The 18,883-nt window shown below is 46.0% G+C and overlaps 1 protein-coding gene across 7 annotated transcripts in view; it reads left to right on the top strand.

Annotated features, from left to right (window-relative positions):
* Window positions 1-272: 272 nt before the first annotated feature.
* The window catches only part of LOC123644747, a 30,266-nt gene continuing 11,655 nt past the window's right edge, over window positions 273-18,883 (top strand). For 3 of the 7 annotated variants that reach the window (XM_045561014.1, XM_045561009.1, XM_045561012.1), the window contains exons 1-3: window positions 273-653; window positions 750-1,568; window positions 10,685-11,002. In XM_045561014.1, coding sequence (XP_045416970.1) covers window positions 10,994-11,002 — 9 coding nt within the window. In that variant the 5' untranslated portion in view covers window positions 273-653; window positions 750-1,568; window positions 10,685-10,993. Of the gene's footprint in view, window positions 654-749; window positions 1,569-10,465; window positions 11,003-18,883 lie in introns of those variants that run through there. The other 4 variants (XM_045561008.1, XM_045561010.1, XM_045561011.1 and 1 more) reach the window with 4 other exon arrangements.

Raw genomic sequence — 18,883 nt, 5'->3', positions numbered from 1 at the left:
GGTGAGGCACCCACAGCCCCGACACCGCGCCTGGCTGCGGGAACAGCTGTCAGAGACGCCCCGTCCAGGTGTCTGGAGGATGATTTATAACCTGCATTTGGACGGCCCAGTGATATTTCATTAATCCAAATGTCAGACAGTCTAATGATAATGTGTTTGCAACAGGGCTCAACAGTTTCAATTTTTTAAATAAGCATTTTAGATGCTGACTTTGAGTTTCTATTTAAAAGATAATATTAGGGAATACTGCTGGGATAATGCTAATACGGGTATTAATATTAGGAGATAACATTGAATAATTTATTTTGCTTTTTTTGGTGTATTTTTAAACCAAGATTGCAGTTTTACTCTACGCACGTGTAAGAAATTCCAGGCAGATCCCATTCCACAGACAGGGACTCATTCTTGTTTTGTGTCCGGGAAAAATGAATATTTCAAATGGCATATTCGCAGGTAGTCAATGAGCAGCGTTTCTGATTGTTTGTTTTTCACATTTTGAAAACGCCTCCTACACGCCTTGACTTACAAATCCTTTCAGCAATGCTGCCTCCTTTGACTTCGTCTTCAGAACATTTCTGCGCAACAGAAACTGTCATCTCCGTTTTACGGATGGGGACGCCAAGCTTATGTGACTCACCCACATCACGCAGATAGTAAGTTTCAAAACCGGGTTTCAGACTCAGCTCTCTGGCAGCCCTGTCTTTCCCTCCCTCAGACTGGGACGTTATTTTATTCATTTCTTTGTCCAGGACTGTGATCAGCAAACATCTCCGAGTGTCCGTCTCCTACATTCCAGACGTGAGCTAAACGCTGGGAACACAGAGACACAGCCCAGGGTTTGTCCTTGCGCAGTTCCCAGTCAGATGGGGAAATCGGGCGGGCTGTTGAGAATGTCAGCTCAGTATGCCGAGCTACTTGACGGTATTTTTAGATAAGACTGTAATTCGGCACAGGCTCACGGAGCACCCAGACGCACTTCATGCTGTGAGAAACACTGGAGGGACAAAGCAGAAGACGAGACCCCTCTGTTGGGCGCCGCAGTCGGGCTGGTCAGGGGCACAGAGCAGCATTAAACCTCATCCCGCAAACTCAGGTGTGCGAGAATACACCTGTGTGTTCACGACTCAGTTCTGTTTTCGCTCATGTCACGCAAGAACAGAGGAGGTGTGACTTCAGTGGAGGGTGGCGTGAGGTTCTTGCACGCAGGCAGGTGTTGGGGTGGAGAACGTTCCTGATGCTGGACCCACACAGGTAATAGCCAAGGCGTCTTCCCTTCCTGCCCACGTGGCCCCTTCCACGCTACCTCCGTGTCACATGTGGGGAGTTGGAAACTTTCTTCTCTTTCTGGGCCACAGGTGGGAGGAGAGGTGGGCTCCAAGGCCCCCTGAATACTGATGGAAAATGGTTCACAGCTGCCTCCTTTATGCTTGGCTCAGGGACCAGGGACATGCCACCCAGAAAGCTACCTGTCCGTTGGCCTGAACTATGACATCGCCTGGCTGTTGTTCTCTCACGGGCCACTGCTATTTCTACCTTATTGATAGCAAACCCCAGAAAACAGCTCCCAGGTAAGTAGAAAAGAGACACGTGGCATCCCGGGAGGTACAATTCCTGAAAGTCCTGAACCCTCAGGAACAGCAATTTCAAATACTCACAGTCCTCACCGTTAGAGAAACAAACTCGGGACAGATGTTTCACTAGAATTCCAGCAGGTAGAGCTCATCCAGCATCTGAGGCCTACACTGGGGTCTGTGATGACAGTTTCCCTTCTGCTGTCACCAGAGAAGGGCATTTGGTTGTTCCACAAGGAGACAGAAAGTCAGGGCAGGGGCGATCCGCCCACCCTGCCTGCTGATAATCCCTCTCTCTGAACTGCCTTGCCTGGCTAAAGAGAGTGAAGAAGCACAGGGCTGGGAAATGGTTCTACCAAAAAACTTGCAAAGTAGAAGGTGGGGAACAGTACCCGGTAGATAAAGAGGGAGAAGATCCCTCTGGAAATGATCTGCTGTAGGAACTGGAAAAGCAATCGCAAGAAGGTCTCTGGCAAATTCAACACGAGGTGGAACCATGGTGCAGGGAGGCCCTGAGGTCCAGGCTACAAAATAGGGGAACCTTGAGGACATTATGCTAAGTACAGTAAGATGGTCCCAAAAAAACAGGGAAGTATAAATAACTCCTAGTGTTTCATTAATCGTGACGAATGTGGAGGGTTAAATCTATCTGTCAGGACAGACGTATGTTCAGATGGATCAGAAGTGAATGAGACGCAGCACGTGCTGTTTGCACGTGGCACTCCTGTGACATGGGGCAGAGGGAGGTCAGCGTAATTTCATAGACAAATATCAGCCAAACGAGAGCCGAGAGCTGTGTGCCTCTGTTAGCGTTCTTAGCTGTGAGCAGATAGAAGCCTTTCTGGTTATTTATGCAAACGCGTATTTGCTAGAGGATGTCAGCAGCTCGCGAAATCTGCTGGAGGCTGGGGACACTGCCCGGCTCCCGGTCACGCTGGGACACCACCGGAAGTCCAGTGCCGTTCCAGCGGTTAACGCTCCGAACCAGATGCCAGAAAGTCTTCCACGGTTCCACAGTCACACTTTCCGGAAAAATCAACGTCTGGCCCTGTGTTTTGAGTGAAGTCCCGTGGGCAGGTTGGATGGCCTGAGTCACAGAAGGGGCTGGGTGGGGTTGGTGCAGAGCCCAGGAGCCTGCGTGGTGAGAGAGGACTCGGGGAGCAGATAATTCCCCAGGTGGCAGACGGCCGTGCAAACGTTTCCGAAGATCCAGAAAATCTGATAATGCTGAATAACCTATTAAAATGTAATATAAAAATCTGTGCTGAATAGCAATAAGAATTATATATTTATAATTTATTTATAGGAATTAATGCAAAATATATGCAAGACTTTTATGAAGGAAATTAAAATTTTTTATGGAAAGATGTCATGGAAGACTCAACTAGATATATCTTTTTGCATGAATGAGAAATCTCAATATTTTAAAATGTCAGTTGTCTTTCAATTCACTTACAGATTTATTGGAAGTTCGGTAAAACTCCAACAGGCTTTTTCATTGAACCAAGAAGCTGATTTGAAAATAGATTAAGAGGTCCAGAATAGCCAAGAAGAATTTTTAAAAAGATTTGGAAGAAGTGTCTTGTCCCATCAGATGCCAAAAGTGTTTCTAGAGATACAACAATTAAAACAATTTGCTGTTGTCTCCAGGGATGCACAAAGACAAGGTCCCGAGCCCACTCAGACGATGACAGAGCTGCCGTTCGGATCAGAAGGGGAAGGGTGGTCTGCTCAATCGACGGTGCTCGAACAATTGTCCATCCGTCCACACAGGGAAACCAAGTCCCACATCGTGCTGCAAAATCCAGGTGGACTAGGCTGCAAAATGCAGAGCTAAATTCAAAAACCTGTAGAAGAAAATAAAGGAGAATATCTTTATTGCATCGGGGTAGGGAAAGATTTCTTCAGTGCACAAAAGCATAGACCACAAAGGAAAAGACTAATGAATATAACATCAAAGATAGAAACTTCATAAGACAAAGGCACAAGAAACAGAGTGGAAGCACAAGTCGTAGACTGGGAAAATGTTTACAGTGCGTTAACCTGACGGAAGATCAATATCCAGGCTGTAAAAGGAATTAACCTGTACAAACCGATGTGGGAAATATAAAGGACGCAGCGTAAAAGCCGGCAAAGCCCTGGGTGGGATCCACGGAAGACACCCTAACAGCCGATGTGTGGAGAGTCGCGATCCCACCAGTGATCAGGGAAATGCAAAACCCAACTGTGAGAGACCCAGTCGTACCAGTTTCAGCCATTGTACTGTTAAAATTTTAGGAGACTGATAATGAGGGAAAGTGTAGAATCTAGAACTTTCCCATCCTGTTACCATGACTGTAACTTGTTTTGACCACAGAGCAAATGGACAATGTCACTCTGGCCCCGATGGAGTCACAGGGGCTGAATTGACCTCCGCCTTTGACATGTTGGAGCCAGGCATTGACTTCTGTCTGCCGGAGAAAGTTCTAGATGGCGTCTTCTGCCAACAGAAAGAAGGCTGTTTCATCTGCACTGAAGACCCGTTGTTGGGTGCAGCCTCCTTCGTCAGTGAGCTGAGCTGGATCCCTGGATAACTTCCAGCAGCTTCCGCATCAGCACCTGCTGCTTCCCCTCACACCTCCCTGTGACGGGGACGGCTCTCCTTAAGCCTCATGAACCCCCCTCTGCCAGCTCCAACCTTCCTTCTGCAGCTTCCTCACCATCTCGGGCGTCGCAGGACTGGAGAGGGTCAGGGCTTGCTCTGGGTCAGGCTGTGCTTAGGGTGGTGTGACCGGTGTGGTCTCACCCAGACCACTCGAACTTTCCCCGTATCGCAAAAAGGCTGTTTTGCTTTCATATCATTCATGTGTTCCCCGGAGCAGCACCTTTAATTTCCTTCAGGAAATTTCCTTTGCATTCGCAGCTTGGCTGAGCGGCACGAAAGGCCTGTCGGCTTTGGCTGTGCCTCCCTCGCTATGCCCAACCATTTCTAGGTTTTGATTCAGGGTGAGAGACCGGCATCTCTTTCTTCCCCTTGCTCACTTAGAGGTCACTGTGGCGTTACTACTTGGCCTAATTTTAATAGCGTCGTGTCTCAGCGAGTAGGAAGTTCTGAGGGGAGAGAGAGCAGGCATTGGGGCCGGTGAGTGCTGCAGTTAGAACATGCAACGTTTATTGACTAAGTTTGCCGCCTTACACGGGCATGGTTCTTGGAGCCCCAAAACAATTACAATCATTACCTCAAAAAGATCAGTGATTACAAATCACCATAACGGGTATAATAATTGTGAAAATGTTTGAAATATTATGAGAGTTACTATGATGCAGCCCAGAGACACAGAGTGATCATTTCATAGCCATTCTCGGAGAGCTGCTTCATCACTCGTAATGACAGCATGCTTTTCCATGCCGTGGTTGGACCATAATTTACCTATGCAGTTGCATATCGATGGACATTTAGATTATTTCTAATACTTTTCTATCACAACACTGATGCAATGTAAATATTTATAATGTATAAGTTTATGTGTGGAATAAACAACCCAGATGTGGAATAATTAAGCTAAAGTTTGATGGATGTGGTCAAATTAACCTCTATAAGGGTGGCACCAGTTTCTCTCTCATAAGAGTGCCTGTTTCTCCACAGTTTTTCCCGTGCAGGATCTTACCAATCTTTTGATGTTTATTGATCTGATGCAAATCTCAGCATAGCTCTATTACATTGTTCTTGCTGTCAATGAGGTAGACATGTTTTCAGGTATAGAAAAGCCATTTCTTTGTGAAACACATTTTCACATACTTTGCCCATTTTCCTACTAAAGCATTCTTCTTATTGATTTGTATAGCTCTTTACATATGTTAGTGAATTATCCCATTTTTGATATAAATGGAAAGTATTTCTTCATAGCTTCTTGTCTGTCTTTTTTAATAGTCTTAATAGTCTTTTTGTCATTCAAAAAACTTTTTCTGAATGTTTTTTTACTTCAGCATGTTACAGGGGTACAAATGTTTAGGTTGCATATGTTACCTTTGCCCCACCCGAGTCAGAGCGTCAGGCATGTCCGTCTCCCAGACGATGTGCACCGCACCCGTTAGGTGTGAATATGCCCATCCCCCATAAAACTGTTTATATCTAAGTAATTACATTGATCCATATTTTCTTTTGATGAATTTTGGGTTTTGCGTTATAGTTGAAAGTCATCTTCTTCTCTCAGAAATTACACCATTAACCAATTATGTCAATAACACTATTTTTTGGTGTTTAATGATTCTATTTTTTATATATTTATATATCTTTGATCTGCTTTGAATTTGTTTGGTGTAAGGTGGTAAATTATTACTGCAGTTTTATTCTCCTTCCAGATGACTAGCAGTTGTTCCAACTGTTTGATAAATAATCCTTTTTTTCTCCACTCTTTTATATACCACTTTTATCATATGCTGAATGTTTGAATGAATTTGTGTCGATTTCTGAACACTATACTCAGTTCCTCTGATTTTTCTGTGGATTCATATGTCAAGTGCCACATGTTATTATGTACTACAGCTTGGTAATATCTTTTAATATCTGGCAGAGCTTATCTCTTCTTACTATAATTCCAGATTTTTTTCTGGCTATATTTGCATGCTCAGTTTTCCAAATGAAACTTAGAATCACTTTGAACAATTGCAATATACTTATATTTTTGGAAATTCAGAGTAGCATTATGTTAATAATTTTCTCAGAGAGAAGTGAGGGTTTCACGACAATGCACTGTCCAATTCGGGACCATGTTCAGTCTTCTCACTGGTTGATGTTGTCTTGTGTGTCTCTCAGCAAAGCTTTAAAGTCTTCTTTCCATGAGTCTTATGTATTTCTATAAAGTTCACTTTTTGGTTTTCTCTTTCTGTATTTTAAATGAGGGGTTTTTTTCCTACTACGTTTTTTACAAGTAGTCGTTTATTATGGTTGTTCTGATATGCAGAAAATTTAAAGTTGTTATATGGTAAAATCTAACAGTTGTTTTCTTCACGGTGTATATGCTTGAGTCACATTTAGAAAATTCTTCCCCACCTTAGATTATACAAATATTATACGAATACAGGATTCTTTTCTAAGTTTTGAGAAATAACTTAATAATTTAAGTTTAAATGCTTCCATTACCTGGTATTTATTTTAATGGCTGATATAAAGTATTAACAGCATCTAATTTATTTTTTTCTCCCAAATAGCTACTCATTGTTCAAGTACCATTGGTTGAATGAATAATTTACCTTTTCCTTACTGATTTGAAGTTCATTATTATGTACCTACAAAAACATGTATTTGTTTCCGAAGTTTTATTCTTTTCTGTTGCTAAATTGATTCGTGTTTTGCATAGTGTTATTTACTGAAGCTTTAAACTACCTCAAGATCTGGCATTGTAAATTCTTCCTGTTTATTTTTTTATAGGGGGGGTCATTCGCACTTACTAATTTTTATTTATACACATCTTAGAATTCTTTTGTAAAATTCCAAAAAATGTTTTAGATTTTAAAAATGCATTAAATATAACTTGGGGAAATCACCATGTTTTAAGGATTATATCTTAACACCCAGGAAATGGAATCTTTCTCCTTTTATTCCAGGCTTCTTTTATGTCCTGGAGGTAAATTTCCTTGTTTTATTCCATAGTCCTGAAACCTGCTTGCTACTTTTATGATGAATAATTGCTGACATTTGTGTGAGCCTTCTCTGGGCTGGGCCCCAAAGCCACATTGCTGCCTTGTTCCTTGCGGTGAGCCTGGGAGGAAGGCCCTGTTGTTATCCCCACTTCACTGAAGCTGTGGGCTCAAGTGACTTGTCCAGGGTCTCACCATGTAAAGACAGAGAAAAGATGGGGTCTCAGAGCTGGGGTTTCTAACACCTGCTCTCGTGTTCCGCTGAGATGAGTGAGGTGGGTCTTTGCCCCCTTGGCACCCGGTCCAGGGGAGAAAGGACACTTTGGTTCTTTGTTTCCTCAGTGTTTACCTTAATGTTTATTGTTTCTATTTCCTTTCGGATCAGTTTTGATAATTGATGTTTTCATTTAACCAATGGCCTCAAATTATGGTCTGGAGAGTCCCAGGATTCTGCAGACAGGGCACGGGGCTGCCGTGGGGCAGAGACTGTCCGTGGGGTGCAGGAGCAGGCTCGGTGTCCTTGGAGCTACAACCCGAAGGCGTCTTTAATCCAGATTCTCAGATCCATTCGGATAGAGTTGAAAATGTTACTCTTTATTTTTCCCTTATCTATAGCTTGGATACCTATTCTTAGCTGCAATTTTGAATAGCCATTTGCTTTTCCTGATTAGTTTGCATAGTTTATGGGTTTAATGAAAAAAGCAGCCTCTGAATGAAGGTATCAATTCTACATTTTTTTACTAATTATTAATTTTTGTTCGTATCATTATTATTTTCTCCTCTTTTCCTTCTTTTTATTCTCTGTGATATATGGAGTTAAAAACTTAATTTATATTTATTCTTTCTTATTTAGTAATAAATACATGTAATGCAATAACATTGTTTTTGATTACTGCTGGGGTATTGCTATATAGCATTCTCATCTTCATTTTTGTAAGCATTTTATAATTGCTGTTTTGATCTTTTCTTTTGCCTTAGAATTATTTAGGATATTACTTTTTCAAATTTTCAAATTATTGGATTTTAAAAATAAATATTTTATTAGGCTTGGAAAATGAGTCCATGTAGTTTCTACTTTGAAGAGGTTTTTAATTAAAATTTTCTTTGTAGTCAGTACAGGCCCTATCTATAGGCATCAAAAATAAAGTGTAAGTTTTGAAAGTAAATTTTTTAGATCCACCTTACTAATTTTACTATTTAGGCCCTTTATATTATTATTCATTGTATACCTTCCGCATCTTTGCAACTTTGAAAAAAGTGTATTGATCTCTCTCACTGCCATTCTTTCTTTCTTTTTTAAAAAATATGTTTAGATGCAATCTTATTTGTTAACAATGAAACTTGTTAAAGATTCATGCCTTCAGGGATTGGACTTCACAATGAAAAATTACTCTTTCTTCTGACTCTGTGTTCTACCCTGAACTTTCCTTTTCTGATGCTGATATTGCAACTCCTGTTTTTCCTGGTTTTTTTTCCTGATGTTTCTTTGCACAACCTTAACTTTAGCATCTCAGCATCTCTTTTAAAAGTATCATGGCTCCTTAGCTCTTGGGCAGTTCTTGTTGTTATTAGTGCAACAAAGTTGCATTCTTCTCACTTTTCAATGGAGACCGTAATAATAGTACCTGTCTCATAGGGTTGTCGGAAGGTTTAAATAAGATCATGCATGTCAGGTGCTTGTCGGTCTTATTATTAATCCCAAATCAATAGAAATCATACACTTCATGGTTTTCTTTTAAATTATTTCATACTTTAAACCATAGGTTGCCTTGTCAACTAATAATGTTTGAATTTAAAGAAGCAGAAAATATACAGCTGTACATAAAGTTTACTTACGGGTATTCTTATACTGAATGGGGAGGGGGCCAGGTTCCTTCTCAGACTTTAAGATTCTCAGCCAGCAGCTATCTGCAGTGACAAGGAGCAGCTGGGCGCACAGTGGTTGACAGCCAGCCCGGTGGCCAGGCTGCTGCCCCCTGAGCCCATATCCCCCACTCCTGCTGCTCCCCACCCAAAGAGGTCAGAGGAGCTCCATGCCCTCCCCACCTCCGCGCCCTCATCTGCAAAACGGGGTGTGAACAGCACCTTTCTTGTGGGCTTGCTGTGAAGATTAAGCGAATGGACACCTGCAAAGCACTTAAACACCTGGCAGGTAGTGCGTGCTGGGTTCAGGTGAGCTGTCACTAGCTATTGCTCCTGTTCTGCTCCCCTCTTGTCCCCTGTCAGCACTCACCAAGCCCTTCTTGACTCAGATACAAATTGATTTTAATGAATTTAAGCACACGAAACATTTTCAGAGTTCCTATTATGCTCAAATCTCAGTATCTATGACAGGAGACAGACATATAAAAATAATAATGATAAGACAGTGTGAATAATAACTTAATATAAATTTAAGATAGTAAAATAATAGCCATAAGGCAGTGTAGTGGGTACCAGGAGGAGCGTACGTAAGAGGCAGTTACAAGGGGCAGGGAAGGCTCGAGGGGCTGGCAGCTCCAGGCTGGGGCTGAGAGGGAGCCCTGGCCGAGAAACGGCAGGTGGGGAGACCTGGCCACCTGACAGGGCCACGTCCTCATGAGACAAGTCACCGCCAGGCATCGCTTAACTGAGTCAGGAAGTTTCAAACCACCCTGACCAAAACAAGACGGGGACAGCACAAGTTCCAACTGGTTAGAACCAAGACGGCGGAGGAACCCACTACTTCTTGACCTTGCAGTCTATCCTAGTTGTTCCTTTTTTTGACTATTAGGGATTTTTTTCAGTTTCCAGAGAACATCCAGAAAAATAATTTTTAACATTCAATTCAATCTATAAATATATTTATGTAAACCAACATATTTATAATATAACCTGGACAGAATCATCCAGGGATGAATTATGCTTTACTCAAATTTTCTTTTAATTTACCCAAAAGTTTGATGTTTTGTTTATAAAGTAACTCCTAAAATATTGATAAGTTTATTATAATAATGTATGTGTTTAGCTTTAATTTAGATGGGATTTTTTTTTTGTCTGTATTTTAGGTGGTTATTGCCAATGTACAAGGGGTTACTGTTTTATTTTATATATCTGTGTCTGGTTAACTTATTACACTTCAAAAATTAATTCTGGAGGTTTTCAGTTAACACCTTCTGTGTCTGTAGGTATGCAGTCACCGTATCGGTGTGCAGGGGACTTTGTCTCTTTCTAATGAATCTCTGTCGCTGCTGACTGTCTGTTCTTTCTCGTGTTGCTTCAGGACTCTGGGAAATGACAGTGCCACATGGCAGACGCAGTCTCTGTGCCTGAGCTGGGAGGGAACATTTGTAGTTTCACCTCTGAGCACAGCCTTGCGGACACTGAGCGGAAGGTGGTATTTTTGTCGTAACAGCAACAACATACACACTTACGCTGGTGCCTACTATGTGGTACACGTGCCAGACCTGTTCTCTGCACTTTATACGTCTGTCACCTCGTACAATCCTCACGCTGAACCATTTTCCCCTGTACAGGTGGGGCCGCAGGGCACAAGGAAGGTCAGTAATGGCCCCAGTCGACAGAAGAGAGAGGACGTGCATCCCGGTGCAGTGTTTAACACGCAGAGTCTCAGTTTTGCAAGATGAAGAGTCCTGGAGGTGGACGGTGGTGATGGCTGTACAACAGTGTGACCGTCCCTAATGCCACTGACTGTGCACCTGGAAACGGTTCAGATGGTGAAGTTTGAGTCCTGTGTGTTTCACCACAGTTGAAGAAAAGACAAGTTCCCGTTATTTCATTCTCAATCGCATTCTCCTCTCAGCCGTCCAGAGGAAATCGTTTTCATGAATTTGGTAAGTATCTTCCAGTCCATCTTTTATGTTTTTACAAACATACATATGAATCCATGAATGATTTGTAGTGTTCTTTTGTGTTTTCAAAATCACCATTGAAATTAATATGCTATATGAAACACTCGGCAATTTAACCTCGATTACCACCTTTTATTTATGTATATTCCTTTATTGATAGTTAAATGCTTTTCAATTCTCTTTGTGGTTTCAGACAATTCTGTAATGAGTAGGTCTCTTTATGGATTATGTTCAAAGAGTCTCCAAGTGTAGAGTGGAATTGAATAGCTGGGTCACAGGGGAAGTGTTTTCAATTGTCTCGTGTGAAGTCAATTTGCTCTGAAAGTTACTGTCCACATTTATGTACCCACCAGCAGGGGCTGAGAGCACCCACTTCCCTGTAGCTTCAGCAAGACCAATCTTGACCATCTAGAAATTGCTTGCCAATCTGATGAGTGTGAAACGGTATCTCATAGTATAATATGGCTTTTCTTAGTCACTAGTGAACTTGAATATATCTTTTCACATATTTAGAAACCACTGGTTTTTCTCATCTCAGAATCACCTGGTCATCATCTTTGCTCTTTTTCTTAATTCAATCGTTTTCTATTGATTTGCAAAAGTTTGTTAGATATTTTGAAAATTAATTGTTTCTCTTTTATGGGTATCACAAATTTTCTAGTCTTTTTATTGGACTTTATTGTGCTTGTTATTATACCAAAGACTTTAATTTTGTTGTAGTCAAATTTAAAAAATATGTTTTCTGTTACAATTTGTGCTTTTGTCTTTTAAGAAATAATCCCCCACCTCAGCATATAAAAATACTATCTGATATTTCCTTTTACTTGATTTCAAATTTTCTTTTTCTAATTTAGATTTTAATCAATATGAAATTTATTTGGGGACCTTATGATCTTTTCATCAAGTGTAGAAATTTGAAATTAATAGGATGAATTAAATTTTTTCTTTAATGCTTAAGAATTGATGGTATTGGATGGTGATTATGAGTATGGTAAATATTTGGACAGGTTTATTGACAAATTCATAAAGATCGTTGGGAAATTGTAATGATGTATCCATGCTTCCTCTTTGCTTTTAATCCTGTCTGTTTGAGGGGTAAGTGTGTGTTATGTAATCCTCACGCACAGACCCACACAAACATGCATGTGTACATGCACACACACACACACACACACATGTGTAAAGAACATCTATGGTTAAAATTTGTAAATTTCTTATCCTACAACTGTACGTATTGCTGCCACGTACTTTAAACTTTTACTCACTAGATTCCCATTCTAGTTGTTTTGTGTTTCAGAGACTGTTAAAAGATGACTAGGAACTGGTCTGTTTTGTTCGTTTTCCTTTAAAAGCTCTAGTTTATAGTAATTCTGCTATTGCTACTTTTACAACAACAGCAGCTACCACTTCTGCCTCTTAAGATTTATTGAGCCTTTATTGGTTACTCACCAGACACTACACTTTGAGCTTTAACAGGCATTTAATTTAATTTAATTTAATTTAATTTAATTATACAACAACCCTATGAAGACAATACTGTTATTATCCCTACTTTGCAGATGAGAAACATGAGGAAATGGGGCTCAGAGAAAGTAGCTAAATGTTCCGGAGGGGCTGAGCCGTGTGTGTTGAAATAGGGGTGCACCCAGGCTCGTCTGGCCTGAGATTCCAGGCTCGGAACCTGCATTCTAGTCCCTCCCTTTTTTTCCCCATTATTTGTCTCTTTTCCATTTTTTCTCATATTATTCTATTTCTTCTGCTATTTTTATTGTGTCATCTGCTTTTTCTATGTCCTCATTTAATTTCTGCATACTTGGTTCTATAATAGACAGGTAATGGTCAGTTATGTTCTTCTATCCAAGCATGTTTTGTTTCATTTCTCATGTATTTTTACAGTTTCTTCACTTTCAAGTCTTGTATAAAATTTTTATTTTTAAACTCTATGATGTCCAGAATTAATCCTATTGTTCTTTGGTTTGAATTTGACTGGCATCTTTGAGCCCAAGAATTTATTTTTAACCTTTTAGTATCTTTCTTTTGCAGAAGCATATCTTACGGGCAACTTAACACTCGCTTTTAAAAAATATAATCTATAAAAATAGCTTGAGACAGGCACCTTCATTCCATTTTTATCATCATCCTGCTGTTTGTCATCTGCCATCTAATTTTATGTCTTCTGTCTTCTCTTGATTTTTGATGTATTTTTGATAAATGATTATATTATACTTCATATTCTGTCTTGAAGTATTTTAAAAGTTAACTCTTTAATTTTAAAATAAAAACATTTATGATTAATTTATGAGCCATCCTACGAGCATTCTTAAAGCTAGAATCCTGATTTTTAAACTTTCTAAACAAATAGAATATTTAACTCTCTCATAACTGCTGGAAGACAGTACAGGTTTCCCTTCTTTTCCTTTTTCCTTCTTTCTCCTCCCGTCCGTTGTTGGTGAAATCTGGGTTTGACGCCCTGTGCCTTTCTCTCCCTTTATTAGCTCTGAGTGTTTGTAGCTGGTTTCTGAGCCACAACTTTGCTCTAGTGAATAAAATCAGTTCTTGGCAGTTAATTCTGTTTTCTCTGTTCTGTTATTGTCTTGTTCTTGACATTTTTCTGTCATTCATGACTTTTTTAAATGAGCAGGTGGGCACGTAGTTCCCGCCGCCCCCAGGTATTTTTCCGTTTCCAAATTTCCCTTTTCCTCCCTCATTTTGAGAGTATTTACCGCAGAGGGCCAGTGTGAGGAATGCCACTTGAGGTTGGTGGTCCTGGAGTGAAACACCATGGTCCTCACAAAGAAACAACTGGGTATTCGTAGCTCTCTCAGTAACGCCCCGATTCTTAAGGGATCGCGACAGTGTCGCTGCATTTACACCTGGGAGGAAAAGCAAAGAAAGAAGTGGCTGCACTTTCACCGAGCACTGTTGTGGGCTGCGTCCCGTCTCCCCAGAACCCACAGGCTGGACCCTGAGCCCCGGGTGACTGCGTTCCGAGACAGGACCTTGAAGAGCATGAGGGCTCAATGAGGTCATAGGTGCGTCTCGTCCAGTGCGCCTGGGTCCCTGCAGGCAGACGGGGACGGCAGAGAGCAGGCGTGCAGAGGGCAGAGAGCAGGCGTGCCGGACAGGCCAGGGGAGGGCAGAGAGCAGGCCTGCGGGACAGGCCAGGGGAGGGCAGAGAGCAGGCGTGCGGGACAGGCCAGGGGAGGGCAGAGAGCAGGCGTGCCGGACAGGCCAGGGGAGGGCAGAGAGCAGGCGTGCGGGACAGGCCAGGGGAGGGCAGAGAGCAGGCGTGCCGGACAGGCCAGGGGAGGGCAGAGAGCAGGCGTGCCGGACAGGCCAGGGGAGGGCAGAGAGCAGGCGTGCCGGACAGGCCAGGGGAGGGCAGAGAGCAGGCGTGCGGGACAGGCCAGGGGAGGGCAGAGAGCAGGCGTGCGGGACAGGCCAGGGGAGGGCAGAGAGCAGGCGTGCGGGACAGGCCAGGGGAGGGCAGAGAGCAGGCGTGCGGGACAGGCCAGGGGATGGCAGAGAGCAGGCCTGCGGGACAGGCCAGGGGACGGCAGAGAGCAGGCGTGTGGGACAGGCCAGGGGAGGGCAGAGAGCAGGCGTGCGGGACAGGCCAGGGGAGGGCAGAGAGCAGGCGTGCGGGACAGGCCAGGGGACGGCAGAGAGCAGGCGTGCGGGACAGGCCAGGGGAGGGCAGAGAGCAGGCGTGCGGGACAGGCCAGGGGAGGGCAGAGAGCAGGCGTGCGGGACAGGCCAGGGGAGGGCAGAGAGCAGGCGTGTGGGACAGGCCAGGGGACGGCAGAGAGCAGGCGTGTGGGACAGGCCAGGGGACGGCAGAGAGCAGGCGTGCGGACAGGCCAGGGGAGGGCACAGCAAGGCAGTGGCTGTTGCAAGTGAGAAGAGACCCCTCACTGGACATTGGCCTGCTGTCACCGGTCTTGGCCTTCCAGCCCCTGGGCCTGTGAGGAGGTAAATTTCTGATGTTTAAGCCCTGCAGTCATTGGTATTTTGTCATAGCAACCCTGGGAAACTCACACAAGCGATTACTCTGTGCCAAGAACCGTGCAGAACGAGGAAACTGAGTCTCAGAGAGGGGATGTGGCTTGCCCTGGTCAACAGCCTGTCACCGACGGAGCTGGGATGCCAACCAGGCCTCTCCAACTCCAGTCCCCTTGAGTCTCCTGCTGTGTCCCTGCCGCCTAACGAGCCGGAATCTACTCGGATTCTGGACCCTTTAAGTGGAATCTGTTTTTGCTTCTTTGCAACGCGCGAAGCGTCATTTCAGGGTCACACTGTTCTACGCATCCGTCGGCGGATGCCCGCGAGCCGCTCACTCCGAGTGTCCAGGAAAGCGGGCGTCCCCTTTGTGCCTCCTTGTGCAGTCTTCCTCCTGCTCCCCCCAAGGGGACAGCCGGGCCGTCTTCACACCTGCGGTCACCGTGCAGGGGTTGCTCCCGATCCCCGCCATCTGCTCTGATGCCCAAACACCTGCGTGCTCTCTCCTCCTGCCTTCCTCCTGTCCTTCCTTTCACGTGTAGATAGTTGTGCGCTGATTTGTGTAATTATTTTCAGTGCCGTCTCCCCCACAGACCTGTAAACCCCATGGGAGCTCAGGTTCTGCTTTCCTCGTCCTTGGGGACACACAGCCTGGCACGGAGCGGGCACACGTGGGTGTCTGAAAGGACAAGGAATGAAGGACTGTCAGAAGCCACCCTCTCCCACCCACGTTACCCTGGGGATAAGCCCGGTCTCCCTGGGGGCAGGTCCTCCCGAATTGCCCGGAGTTGGGTTTCCAAGTGTTGCTCCCAGAAGGTGGAGAGCACACAGCAAACCCGGAGTCCTCGGGCCTGGACTTGAGACCGCGCTCCCTCTGCCTGGCTGGGTGAGAACTCAGATCCTCGGGGCCTCAGTCTCCCCATGTGGAAGGGAAGGGGTTGGAGCAGGTGCTCTCCGAGGTCCTGGAGGTCCCGTATTCTGTGACTGTGAGCTGTTGTTCCTGTCCCAGGCAAAGCGCAGTGGCTGTGGGGAAGGAGCAGTGGGGACTGGAAGCTCTGACAGGCCCCACCCTTCCCTCAGGTAACTACTGAACACAGACGGGGGCTGGGCCCACGTTCCTCAGAGCGCAGGGGGCCACTGGAGCCAGAGCCAGGCTTAAATGCGGCAGAAGTCCGGGGATGGCAGCCTGACACTGGGGTCAAGTCTGTGGGCAAGAGCAGGAGGACGCAGCCCCTCCCCACCCCCGGATGTCTCTGAGGCCACAGGCTTCCTTCCCTTCCTTGTCCCACCCTGTCCAGGCTCGTGAGTCCCTGAGCTTCCCAGGCCATTGTATGGGCCTCAGGACACCGCCACCTCGAGGCTTTGGCGACAGTGTGGAGACAGGCATGGCTTGTACAAAATGATGCTGTTTGGGAAGGGAAGCACCATGAATTCCGAAATCTCTGCAAACACAGGATAATTAGGTCACACAATGGCTAATGAATTTAATGCAGATAATTGCAATTTAATGCACATTGACAAAACAATTTAAAGTTCTGATACACATCAGTGGAATCCGATTCCTTGGGAATGCTCCGGAGATTAAGAGGTCTGCTCTGTGCTTTAGTATGAGAGATATTTTGTATCTCAGGGCACCTACTTGCCAGCAGTGAGTCCACACCCTCTGCCCTCTGCCCCCGCCTGGTGCCCAAGCCAGGCTGCTGGTCACTGAGCGAGAGCCCGTTCACTGCATGGGGGGCTCCACAGGTTGGTAAAGAAGACGAACGTCCTCATGCGGCCCACAAGTAACTCAGGGACCCAGCTTTGAACACAGCCTGTCTGTGCAGCCATAGCTGATCTAAAAGGAATAGGAGCCCAGGCCTTGGAACCTACGGAGCCATGATTTGAAACCATTTCTGCACCTTGGGAGCGAGAAAGGGGATGTGAGACCCTCGAAGCCGCTGCTTCTGCCGCCAGGGCTGGCTCTGTGGGGATCGGGCAGCGGGGGATGGGATGTTAGAGGTCCCAGGGCCAGGCCCCCTTGGCACCAGGGTGGGACTTCCCCAGGGGCTCAGCCCTCAGCTATTCACCAGCCACCATGTCTACCAGAAGCACAGAGCAGACCAGAGCTGCAGAGCTTTGCTTCTTGACTTGTGCAGGGAAACTTCACGTGAGAATCGCATTTCTAGATCCTCCTGAACAGTCTGATGGTGTAGCCACAGTGGCCCTGTCCTCTCACGTGCCAATGGTCATCGGGAGCGAGGACATTCACTTTCGATGAGCAGGTGGTCTGTTCTCTGCATCCCAGCACACTCTGCTGTCCTCATTCATCTGGGTCACCTGCCTGGTCCCCGCAGGCATCTGAGTTGTATCGTGGGATTTACCTGGGCAGGCGCCAAGCCGGGAAGTGAGATCAAAGGTGACGTCTGATGGAGTCTGTTAGACAGAAATAGTCCTCGTCACTCACTCAGCCACTGTGAGCATCTGCCCTGTCCCAGGCTCTGTGCCGGCGCTGAGAACAGGAAGGTGCAGAGTCCTTCCTGGCGTTCTCAAGAGCGTGCAGTCTGCAGGGGAAAGAGACACGTGAGCAGGTGGACGTAAACACGCAGTGAGCGCCGGAATCACTGCAGCAACAGAGATCACGGGACGTGGACGGATTAGCGTCCCGACCACTCTAGGAGTGGGTGACAGTGTCTACGCCGCCGCGGGCTGAGCAGCCGGGGGATCCGTTTTGGTGCTGACCGTAAACAAGAAAGGACTCTTCCTAGCGAGGGCTGTGAGATCCCTCCCGTCGGTCCGCAGGCTACTGAAACAGAGGAACACGGCTGCGAATTGCTGCGGGTTGCAGAGAATCGCCTGCAGCTCCTGCAGCTGTTCTCGTGCTTTACACAGACAGACCCAGGAGTCCGTCTGACTTTGGTGCGAAGCTTGAATATGGACCAAGGCTTGAGTGCCGGGCTCTGGGGCGGGAATCAGCAGCACCAGTGCCGGGAGGTGGGTGGGAGCGGAACCCGCAGGGCTGCAGGACACTCGCAGGGACTCCCTGGCCCAGCTGGCTCTGGGCTACCTCCAGGCCGGGAGCTTCATTTGCAAACCACTGGGACAGCAGCGGGCGCCACAGCTCACACGCCAACAGGCCGTGTTCCGCAGCCATGTTCCGCAGTTCTAGTATCTGTGCTAAATATGCCTGGTTTTTGTAGCACGTGCACATTTTGTCTTCTTCGTGAAGTTCTGACTTTAAAATATTATCCAAAGGGCGTTTTAGGTGAATGGCTTGCCTGGACAGACACTGAAAATTGGGGTTTGGGACCTGGGGAAAAAGACAGCGCCAGCTAAGGGCTCCCCCTTGGCAGACTCTCTCCTGCTGCCATTGCCTTCACTCGCGTCTGGGCAGGTGACGTGGGGACGTGTGTGGCCGCCCAGAGGAAGGAGTGTCTGAGTTCGCCTGGCAGAATTAGGGGGTCTCACCCAGGAAGGAGCCCCGGGCCCAAGCCTCGTGGGGGAAGGAGTCTGTGGGACAGACACATCCTTCCGGGACAGGTGAAGGAGGCTCCCTGGGTGCGGCGGTCTCTGGGCTGGGCCTGGAAGGAGGAGGACGCTTTGGTCAAGCGGAGATGGGCAGGGAAGGGGCGGCCAGCGGCAGGAGCAGCGCGAGAAGTGTGGGGGTGGAATCAAGAGCTTTGCGGGAAGTCAGCACCAGCACCGGTATGCCGGACTGGGATCAGCCTAACGCCACAGAGATGGGGAGACGCTCGGTGACGAGCCTGGCGTGGTGACGTGAGTGGTCTGGAGAACAGGACTCTGCCTGGGACAGGTGTGCCAGGCGGCAGTGTTCGAGGTGAGCTGACGGAGGAGGAACTGGTGACGGTGACCGTTCGTCGTCTC

The sequence above is a fragment of the Lemur catta genome, chromosome 9, assembly GCF_020740605.2.
Source record: "Lemur catta isolate mLemCat1 chromosome 9, mLemCat1.pri, whole genome shotgun sequence".
In the NCBI taxonomy this organism is placed as follows: Eukaryota; Metazoa; Chordata; class Mammalia; order Primates; family Lemuridae; genus Lemur; species Lemur catta.
Note: the sequence above shows the minus strand (reverse complement) of the source record. Positions and strands in the feature narration are given on the sequence as shown.